General features: G+C 39.4%; 1 protein-coding gene across 12 annotated transcripts in view; it reads right to left on the reverse strand.

Annotated features, from left to right (window-relative positions):
- SYCP1 (synaptonemal complex protein 1) overlaps positions 1 to 12,020 on the reverse strand; it is a 6,803,167-nt gene that overhangs the window by 6,595,109 nt on the left and 196,038 nt on the right. For all 12 annotated transcript variants that reach the window (XM_078644363.1, XM_078644366.1, XM_078644361.1 and 9 more), the window contains one exon: positions 7,980 to 8,088. In XM_078644363.1, the coding sequence (XP_078500489.1) occupies positions 7,980 to 8,084 (105 nt within the window). In that variant the 5' untranslated portion in view covers positions 8,085 to 8,088. The remainder of the gene's footprint in view (positions 1 to 7,979; positions 8,089 to 12,020) is intronic.

Below are 12,020 nucleotides of genomic sequence, written 5' to 3' on the forward strand. Positions count from 1 at the left end.
TAAAGTACATAAAAACCCCACTAGACTTCCAGGGAGACCCATAGTGTCATCTATAGGGAACGTCAATGAAAATCTCCACAAGTATGTTGACCATTTCCTAAGAGACTATGTAGCTCGCCTTCCATCCAATATTAGGGATAATAAAGACTTTAACAAGATTAATAGAATCAAATGGGAGGACAGCTTTACAATGATAACCATGGACGTTAGTTCATTATATACTGTCATTGACCACGAACAGGGGATTGCAGCTGGTCTACATTTTTTTGGAAGACAGACATATAGCCTTTTTGGATCACACACGCATGCTGGTAGAGATGATATGGATATGTCTCTCTAACAACATCTTTATGTTTAATGGTGACCTCTTCAGACAAGTGTGAAGTACCGCGATGGGTTCATGCTTTGCGCCGAGCTTCGCAAACCTCTTCCTGGGCAAGTGGGAGGAGAAAATTCTAAAGGAAGGCTTACTACAGTGTGATCTGAAACAGGTCATAGTATGGATGAGATACATTGATGACTTGTTTGTCGTTTGGAAAGGTACTGAAAGTGAAGCAAAAAACTTTATTGACAAACTTAAAAGCAACACCTACAACATCAGACTGACATACAACATGAGTAAAACTAGAGCTGAATTCCTAGATACTCTAATTACTGTACAAGAAGGCTCCCTCGCCACCAGTTTACAACGCTAAGAAACATCAGAGAACAGTCTTCATACCCTCAGTGCTCATCCCGTTACACTTGAATGAAATATTCCATATGGAGAGCTACTGAGGGCACGAAGGAACTGCAGCATGAATGAAACATTAATCTTGAGCAGGAAAAGATGCTTGCCAGATTTAGAGAATGGGGCTATCCGAGTGGGTAGTGACCAAAGCCACAAATAAGATAAAAAGGGATCACTAGGTCTGAAAGTCTTGAATATAAAGAACAACGTAAGGAAGATGAGACCATGACAAGGGTAATAACTACCTTTTCTGAAGGTTCCAAAAAGGTCCATAAAGTGCTAGTGGCCAATTGGAAAATTCTACAATCTGACACCATCATAGGAAAGAGCATTATTGATAGACCCCAGATTACATACAGAAAGGGGAAGAGCCTAAGGGACATCCTTGTCAGAGGAGACATTACATCAAATCAAAATAGACATTTGCACAATCTCAAAGGGTTCTACCCATGTGGACACTGCAGAGCGTGTTAATATAGTCATATGGTTAAGTAGTTTGAGATACCTGGTAGGAAGAATAGAACCATCTCTCAATTTATCACCTGTAGCTTCAATTATGTCATATATGCTCTGGAGTGTCCATGCAGATTAAAGTACATTGGGAGCACCATCTGCATGGTTAAAAAACGTGTCCAGGAGCAATTAAGAGCAATTACTAATGTAGATCAGCACTATCCAATCGCCTGCCACTTTCAAGAGAAACACAAATCTACTAACTCACTCCTTTGATTTTTTGCTATTGAACAAGTAAATCTAGGAAAGAGTGGGCAATAGAGAACTTGCGCTCAGGAAAAAAGAGTCCAAATGGATTATTGAACTAGAGACTAGAGCCCCTAGAGGCCATAACCTGGATGAGGAATTGGCCACACATTTGCATGATGAATAAGATGTGCTGTATTGATGTTTTAATGTGTGATATACTGTATGTGACTGTACTAAGAGTCATGTAAATCACATATTAGTTTTAATGTGTAACTTTTTTCTCTTACTTTTTCTCTTTTTATGCAGGAGGAAAGGAAGGGACCCATCACGTCTTATGACACCTCACGGGTTCCCTACCCTTTTCTTAATCAGGAAGATTCTGCACGTCCTTAAATATAAGAGACTTTTAATTGCACATGAGCATTCACTGTTGACATTTGGGTAGGTTTTTTTTTGTATATTTAATTTTCTCTGGAGGAATATAGGCATTTTTCTTTGCCACTTGGCAAACATTTGTTGGTTGCATTGATTTAGCCAGATGACTGATGTTCAGTTAAGGTGGTGAACATAAGGGCACTAGTTCGAGTTTGAATATGGAAGGCTGAGCAGGTGAGAGACCTTACTTACGCCTATATAAAGACGAGAATGTACTGTCATGTATGTCGTGAGCTACGGCACCAGATCACGCAGAATAGATATATAAACTATTTCCGATATTATGGCATACTATTTTGTTCCGTCGAGGGAAGTGGTGGAATAATTCTTAACTGAACCTTGACCCGGGGCAAACATCTATGGGTTGTATTGATTTAGCTAGATGACTGATGTTCAGTCAAGGTGGTGAATATAAGGGCACTAGTTCGATTTGGATTATGGTAAGGCTGAGCAGGTGAGAGACTTTACTTGCGCCTATTTAAAGACGAGAGTGTACCGTCATGCATGTGTTGAGTCATGGCACTAGATCGCGAGGAATAGGTATATAAACCATTTCGGAGATTATGGCACACTATTTTGTTCCTCCGAGAGAAGTGATCGAGTAACTTTTAGCTGAACCTAGACTCTGGGTACATGGATCGTTTGGGCACTAAAACGCGAGCAATGTAGAAATATGGGAGCGAGTCAGCTTACAACTCATAAGCATACTAGAACACTCACGCAGTATAGTATTTTAACTCTTTTAAAACAGCCACTCAACCGATATTATTCTAAGAACCATTTCATGTGTTTACAATTATGTATTATATGTGGTAAAGTGGAAAACATACTGTATGTAAACAGTATGCCCAACTTGTGTTCTCAAACAATTGTACAATGTATGAAAGTAATACAAATACAATGCAAATCCACCTCTCTAAAATGGCCGCCATGATTACATATTGGGCGGATACAGTGCTGAATGCCTTCTTCTAAGTTTAATTATTATTTATGCACCTTCTTGTGAAACTGAAATATCGTGTGATCAAGAAACATTGTGGTGTTGAAGCGCGGAGAGGTTGAAAAGAATAAATTCTTGGTGTGTATTCCTGTGTGAAACTCCTTCTATCCAATGGAGCAAGGATTGAGGCGCACTCAAGGGGTAAATTTTCTGATTGTTTATTGATCACAAAACAAAACGGCCCGACAGACGTGTTTCAGCTTCACGCCTTTGTCAATGTCGGGGAGGTCACATTCTCACACAATTTTATGCAAAAAATTCAAACAATTCATTACGTGAGAGGAACCAATCAAAACATTATACATCAAGTTTATATTCATTTCATAGAAACCGATGTAGGACATCCAGATCATGATTATAAACACAATATTCACACCATTAGTTTCGACATAATTCAAGTCAAAAACATGAAATGTTGAGTATTTTACACCCCTCATTATTCCTTCAAGCCCTGTATGGGCATTTCTCATCGCGGTTATACTATTTCGTGACCGCAATGTTCTTGTCCCCACACCCCTCCTCGGTCTGTAGGTGTCCCTAATTCTCGGTATTCAACCAAGTTGGTTCATATTACTGTCTGTTGCTTCCAGGCATTTCTTGTACTAATTAATGTGAGACCACAATTCCTCCTCATTGTTGAGTCCCGTGGGACTCTTCGACTGCATTAGAACTATGTACTTGGACTCTAGCTGTCGTAACTTTTTTACTCTGTCCCCACCCCTTTCACTCTTGGGGATACAGTCGACGCAGAAACATTTCTAAAGTTTGGGATTGGACTTATGGACATCTTGGAAATGGTGTGCCACAGGATACCCCATATCACGATTCGTAATCGCCCTCATGTGTTCCAGCACTCGCTTCTTAGCGTGATGAATAGTGCTCCCAACATAATTAAGTACACATGGACAAGTAAGGCAATATATTGCAAACTCTGTATTGCAGTTCATCAATTTATTGATTTTATGTGGGGTCTTCCTGCCAGGAATATTGAATTCCTTTACTTTCTGGCCATTTCTGCATGCTTTGCTATTCATGCATGGAAAATATCCTGTCACTACTTCTTTCCTTTTGGGATATTTGGTGAAGTGGCTCCTCACCAATTGTGTACTAAGTGTGGGCCCTCTTCTATACGTCATCAGGGGTAGTTCTGGAAGCTCTTTGCCTATGATATTGTCTGATTTCAAAACTTTCCAATTTCTGCGGAAAATTTGAAGAACTTCAGACGATTGTGCCGAGTAGTCTGTAATCATTCTAATGCTATCCTTCTTTGGGTCTCCTTGTTTTCGTGCTTCCCCCATTACTAACATATTTCTCTCTAATTTCTCGCCTTTTAGTTCCGCTTCCCTGAGAGTCGACTCCCTGTATCCCCTGTCTCTTAATCTTTGGAAAGATTCTACTTTTGCCTTCGAAAATTCACTTTGGGTTGTGCAATTTCTCTTAATTCGCACAATTTCACCAAAGGGAATCCCTTTAATGACACTCTGCGGATTAAAGCTGGACGCATGTAGCGTGCTGTTTCCAGCTGTCGGTTTCCGATACAAAGTCGTACTAATCCTGCCATCCTCAATATATACTTTTAAGTCCAAGTACGCTACTTCCTCTTGACTAATGCAGTCTGTAAATTTCAGATTACAATCATTTTGGTTCAGAGCTGCTACATAGTGATCCAATTCCTCCCTCGACCCCTTCCAAATTATGAAGAGATCATCAATGTAGCGAGCCCACAACAATGTTCTCCAACCACCTTTCATGCTCCCCAGCCCATGCCACCTGCTTCTCCCACCAGCCAACAAAGAGATTCGCGTAACTGGGGGAGAAGCAGGAACCCATCGACGTCCCCCGTTCTTGTCGGTACAATTCACCTGCGAACAAAAATATATTGTTGCGCAGACAAAACTCAATTAGTTCCAACAACATACAATTATGTTCGTAACATTTGGCTTCCCGTTGCTTCAAGAAGAACTGAATCGCATGCAATCCTTTCTCATGTTCAATACTGGGAAAGAGAAGGCAGCACTCCCGGGGTGTTTGTCAGCTTGTTCCAATTTAATCAAGCGCTCCTCACAGACGTGTTTCGGGTCAAGCCCTTTATCAATGTGTCAACACAAGTGTTACACGGGAGCTAGTTTTAAAGTGCAGCATGCACTCTCATAGGGAAAAGCGAGTTAGGACTACTCGTCAAAATTGTACGAGCGCCATCTTGGAATGTGCAAATTAGGCAAATTCATATACAGACAATTCATAGTCGATAATCGAAATGTTTCAAACAATAATATCAAACATGTCAATAATGCTACATTAAGCCGTGGATCGGCCAGCCCTAGTGATCGGCCATTCTAGTGATAGGAACCGCCATAGCCGATCCCCGGCAAGATTTAAAAGTGGATATGTGTTTAATATCAGGCTGTATAATTATACAGAACCATTCAATGTCAATACTCCGCGGTAATTTACATGTGTCAAATATTCATGATGATATTGTTTAGAGTCTTGAACTGAATTTTAAGAATGTTATTTGAATTTTGAAACCTTCTGAGCACATGTAATAAGTATCGAATAAGCCATGCCGATTCACGGCATGATTAGGAGATGTATTCTAAGACCCTGAATATGAGGAAGCTGACAAACACCCGCGAGTGCTGCCTTCTCTTTCTCGGCTGGGGAGAAGACTTGGAGCTGTATTTAATACACGGTGCACCACCGTGTCAGCGGCACCCACCGCCAGTGCCCCGTCGCTTTGGTGCAAAACTTGAGCTGGAATATATATATATATATATATATATATATATATATATATATATATAACCTACTGGCGGTCGCCAGTAGGTAGTTATAGTTAGGACCTAGTTTCCATAGGAAATCCGCAACATTCTATTGAGAATAACTTTGGCGCCGGTGGACGAATCTTTGCGAATTTCTCAAAGAAGATGGCCTGCTCCGCTCCGCTCCTTCCCTGAAAGTTTGGGGGGGGATTCGTCAAGTGGGGGCTGAGATAAAAGGGGGGTCCCAAAACGTGTTTTCCCCATGTTATTTTCCATAGGACCTTTAGACACGGCTACAGCTCGAACGGCTGAATGGATTTATAAGAAATTTGGTAGAAAGGTAGCGTCCGGCTCGCAGATTACGCTTTTCTTTGAATGGTGTAAATCTGTTCAGTAGTTGCTGAGAAAATTAACTTTGAAAAAATATATATTGGGCTACATTGGGCTATATATATGTTAGAGCCCAAATGTAGACAAATGTAGCCCAAAGATGGCCACCAGAGACAAAAAAAACAAATGTAGCCCAAATATCAGCCAGATGTAGCCCAACTATAGCCCAATGACAGATTGTCCCAGAGTGTTCTAAAGAACAACTAGAGCGCTAACAGTCTTACTTATGACAAAAGTATGGCACACCTGAAGTCATCTTGATTGGAATAAAGTGTAAACACTTAAAACATTTAATTTGCAAAGGAACAAAATGAGGGGTTTCATTTTGCCATAGAAATTTTATATATATATATATATATTCACTGAAAAAAACCATAGGTTTTAAACACGGTATAGTTAGGAAGTAGCATTTAAAAAACCTATGACATTCACTGAAAAAACCATAGGTTTTACACACGTTATAGTTAGGAAATAGCATTTACAAAACCTATGAAATTCACTGAAAAACCATAGGTTTGACACCAGTTATAGTTAGCTGGAAATTTTACTCGCATAAAACCAATGAAATTCCCACGTTATAGTTAGTTGGACTCACTATAACTTGCGCGTGCAATGCACTGCTGATGACGTCACATATTACATCACTCATGACATGGTCAGTGACATCAGTCATGACATCACTGATGACACCATCCTTGTGACAGAGTGACAGACCTCTTTTCACTGTAATGTAACCCTTGAAACACATATTCAAAAATAGAAACTAAAATTTTCAAAAAATGGAGATACATATACCAGTTACAACAACCAATTCAATAATTCCACCATCTATATACACATCCACTCATTGATCAACAGTTCTATATAGTCACTCGTACATATACTCACTCATGATATGTAATGATACACCTATACATCCTGTTACACACCGACAGTCATCCAAAAGATACTCTCACACATATTCACACATGCAAATAAACTATTGAACATCCATTTATTTGCATGTACAGCTATACACACACAACCACCTTACTTCTATGGAAACTTACACATACTTACTCTCTTAAACAATCACTTATAGAAACACATACTTATCTAAACAGGAACTCTTACAATCTCTTTCTCTCACATATACTCACTTATATACATCAATATTCACATATATTAGATTAAAACATATGTAGTTACTGATAAAGACACTAGTGAGACAGTCATTCACTCACTAAGACACACATATACACACTCTTCTACCCATACAGTCCTGCACATATGCTGTCTTCAAAACACATACAAAGAGAGAGTCAGTCATTAATGCATCTATGTGTTAAGTAATACCCCCACCAAACCATACAAACACTCATACTGATACTAACAAAAACATCTAATAACCCATATACATACACATGTAGCTACTCACCAACCCATGCAACCACTTATACACAAAGTGAAACACTAATACATATATTTAAATATTTAAACATTACTCTCTATTATATGTATTCACTAAGATACACTTAATAAACCAGTTAACCAATCAATTTTTTTTTAAACATCCAAGTAATCACTTATTTAAACATTTATTCTTCCATCAACTTTTACATATACATATATAACACATATTTATTTTTTAAAAAGACACACATTCACTGGATAGTGTCATCAGTGATGTCATGACTGATGTCACTGACCATGTCATGTGTGATGTAATATGTGACGTCATCAGCAGTGCATTGCACGCGCAAGTTATAGTGAGTCCAACTAACTATAACGTGGGAATTTCATTGGTTTTATGCGAGTAAAATTTCCAGTAACTATAACTGGTGTCAAACCTATGTTTTTTTCAGTGAATATATATATATATATATATATATGTAGCAATTCTGTCATTTTTCTCCAAAAATAACCAATATTTTTTTAATTGAGCACAACAAGTTTCTACAGTAAAAGCTAAACTGTTTACCTGAAAACATCTTTCTCCTGAAACTGTCTGTGGTTTCACTGCAGATACCTGGGTACCACTGAGCCGGGGTAATGAGAAGAGTTTAAAAGGTTTTTCCATGTTCATTTAGCTATAACACAATCACAATAACAAATATTATTTGAGAAATAGTGCGTTTGCTTGCTAATATAGTACACTTTGTAACATTTTCTTTAAAAGGGTGATGTTTTTCCCAAATCATTCAATCAATCAATATGAACTTTATTCAGATAAAAAACAACATATCCATAAAAGTGCAAGTAAAAAAATATACATCAAAATTAATATAGGCCTCCAGTAATACAGTACATAATTCATAGTTAAACAACCATGAAGACATCCAGCTTAAAACATTTAATAAAATACATGTAATTTAACAAAATTGCATAGAATTGCTAGTACGCACCGCAGCTTTAAAAAACAATCGAACCCGGAAGATTAGTTCATTGTTGTTTAGAGCTAACACCCTCCCATAGGCTGCTTTATAATCGATTTCATGTAGGGCTTTAAAATACGGAATCAAAAATCATTTGGGTGGGGGTAAATAATAATATCAGAAGAATAAAAAGTGCAGCATTGATTGTTTGTGTTGGTTATTACAGGGGCAGGATAGGAGGTCAAGGTTGATAGTAAAACCCACTGGAAATGACAACAAATATTTCATAGTGTCAATCCTTAGCCGAAAGAGTAAACCCCTTTCCCAGCGGTCGATTGGTTTTAACAAATATCTAGATACCGCTGGTGTCACGTTCTCAATTTCCATGTATCTAGCCACTGAGGTTTTTTTACATTCAGTAGTTAATCTGGCTTTTTTATATGATGCGTACAAGGTCTTTTGAAGGAATTTACTACTAATAGAGCTACGGTCTGAGGGATTTAAAAATACATGTTCCAGGTTCACACTAGCTAAACTTTTGCGAACCGCAGCCAACCATGGTATGTGCATCCCTCTGTCACAGTTCAAACAATCTAAAATGATCTCTCTTGTCAACAATGCTGTATGATTATTACAAACTCTCAACCAAAATAGTGTAGGGCAAGCCTTGATATAATCTTCTATGTATGGGAGGTTAAGTTCGCTATGGCTTGCATACTTGGATGAGGAAATGGGTGCACCCAGGATTTTACAACAAAATCTGTTCTCTTCTCCATGGATGCAAACACTAGTCGTGTGCCCCCAGACTTCCGCGCCATAGGTTGCGAACGGTATGCATTGGAGTCTATAAATCTTAAGAGTAGAGGGCAACACCTCAACACTCCTTGGCTTGGCAAGCCCAAGTATGATGTTAATAGAGTTGGTAAACTTCCTCCTACAATAGACCACATGGTCATTCCACAAACCATTAGATGCGAACACCAAACCAAGGTATGGGAAAGTGCGAGTGCTCAATAATTGATTCGAGTTTAAAACTATCGATGAATTAAAATGCTTCTTAGACCCACATGTCATCAGGAAAGATTTTTTTTAATTAGTACATAAATCTAGGGCTGCAATGAACTCTACAAAGCCATAAACCAGAGTGTGTAAGGCATCAATACTGCATCGTCGGCATATAGCAATGCAGGAATTTTGTTACCATTGATGGATGGGACATCCTGGGTTAAAGTCACCAAGGATTTGTTTAAATCATTAATATATAAAATAAATAGGAGGGGGGCCAAGACACAACCCTGCCTGACCCCCCTACCAACTTCAATGGCTTTGGAGACTTCACCATCCCTACTTATGCGAGCCCTGGCATGTAGATCTCTGTGCAAATATGCTAAAAAGGAGACCAATGACTCCTCCAATCCATAATCTAAAAGGGTGGGCGCAAGTCGGGATCTATTAACAAAGTCCAAGGCCGACGTAAGATCCATGAATGCGAGCTATAAAGGTGTTTCCTTGGCTATGTTATATTTGCCAATAATCAAGTTGAGGTTGAGGCATTGTTCCACAGTGCCAACTTTGCTCCTGAACACCATCTGACATTGATGTAAGACCTGGCATTCCTCTGCCCATGACTTGATCCTATTGTATAATACCCTCTCAAAAATTTTTTAAAGTGTTATCGATCAGGGAGATCGGCCTATAGCAACTCGGATTCGACCGATCCCCCTTCTTAAAAATTGGTACTATAATACTAGAGGACCAGGTTTGGGGTAAGGGAGAATTTGTTAAGTTATTAAAAACATTTAAAAGTAATGATGCCCAAAAATCAGGGTGACTTTTAATGAGATCAATGGGGAGGCCATCAGGTCCCGGGGCTTCACATCCCAGAATCTGAGTAATTGCCTCTTCAACTTCAGATAATTTGACCCGGATCCCAGTGGTTGGGGTATACACCTCACAAGCTTGACTGAGGTCCGGAACAGCATAGATCTTGCTAAAGTGATCCTCCCAGGATTCAATATTACAGCTAATAGGCGATACTATATTTCCCAGGGATCTCATGCCTTTAACTATATGCCAAAAATCCTTGCCATTTTTTAAGGTATTTGCCCGAACAAGATTATCCCAGTGGTCTTTAATTATCTCCTCTTATCTGGTTTTCATAGATCTCTTATAACTTATCCTAAGCGAAGTAACAAGGGAACTATCCCTAGGTTTGCCTGGGAGCCCCCTTCGCAGGGCTTTATTAGCTGCAGAACAATCAGCATTAAACCATCCAAGGTCTAAATTAGTTTTCTTGTTGGGCTTGGACAGTAAGGATTTAATGCCAGTGCAGAGCTGTATAAAGGCACCAACCACCTCCCGGTTACACTCTCTGAATGTCAAGCAGGTGTCAATCAGATCAGGATAAGATCTTACCATCCTTTTGAATACTACTCTGTTATCTATGCCACGCCACACCAGTCGAAGATTATCAGTAGAGGATGTTAAATCACTAGCACCGTGGGCATGGTCTATCTGTAAAACTTAGGGTCATGTTTACCGGGTTAGGATCCCCTGAAATGTGGGGATTACCTCTGCCTTGGAGACATAATCTTCTAAACAAGCAGTTATAAAAATATAATCGCTAGTAGAGGCTGAGCACCTTTCTCTATAAGTAGGTTCAATGTAAATGTCCCTAGAGCATACTGCTGTGATCTCCATAGCGTTTAAAAAGGTATTAGAACTTAGGAGATTCACTAGCTTGTCTCCTCTTTGACTCAACAGACCCATGTTAGTAGATTGGATGGCTGGATGACTACCCTTTGAAATTTTAACATTAACATCACCACCTAAGCATATACATTTGGCTTTCGTATCGCGATTAGCAGTTTGTAAATTAGAGATAAACTTAAACAATTCGATAAAGTTCATATTAGGGACAGATGTAAAATCATTGTTATAAAAATTAAACAGATAAAGTGGAGCCCCCGTGTGTAGATGGTGGCCTGAAACTTATCGCTGTTGGTGCGTAGAGCTCTAGCACGGCTGCCTGCCCTAATATTAATCCATGTCGCACAAGTTACAAACCTTCGGTAACGATATATCTGTAGGAAACAGTAGTTAGTATTAAATTCCTTACCTTAGAATATCCCCAGGCGTCAGACTGGATCCGGAAAGTTTTGCGTAGCTGTACCCCTGCGTGTCGGTAGACGTCGTCCGCGGCTCCGCGTCCGTCGTCGGCGTCGTTGGCGCCGTGATGAAGGCGTCGGAGTACTTAGACGCTGACGTCAGTTCTTATACACAGCTTTTCCGCGCCAGAAATGCAGAGCCATGATAAAAACCAACAATGGTGCCATGAAACTAGGGCCTTCAAAGGGATGTCACGAAAAAAACCTCCACTCGGAAGTGAGGGTCAAAGGGAACATATTTAAAGACCTACAACATATTAAATCCCCAAATCCTATATTCAATAACACAGTAATCTGGTGGTCTATGATCTCAAACATGCAATTAAAGATGAGAGGGAAAGGAACGTGGTTAATTACAAACAAGTTAAGTTCTAATACAACCAACCTGAGAAAAACATATAACCCTATTCAGGGAAGATGAAAAAAGGATTTCCATCAACTGCCCTTCGTGGCCAGGGTCATCATTTGGAATCCTAGCTT

This window comes from Lissotriton helveticus, chromosome 5_1 (genome assembly GCF_964261635.1).
Source record: "Lissotriton helveticus chromosome 5_1, aLisHel1.1, whole genome shotgun sequence".
NCBI classification, from domain to species: domain Eukaryota; kingdom Metazoa; phylum Chordata; class Amphibia; order Caudata; family Salamandridae; genus Lissotriton; species Lissotriton helveticus.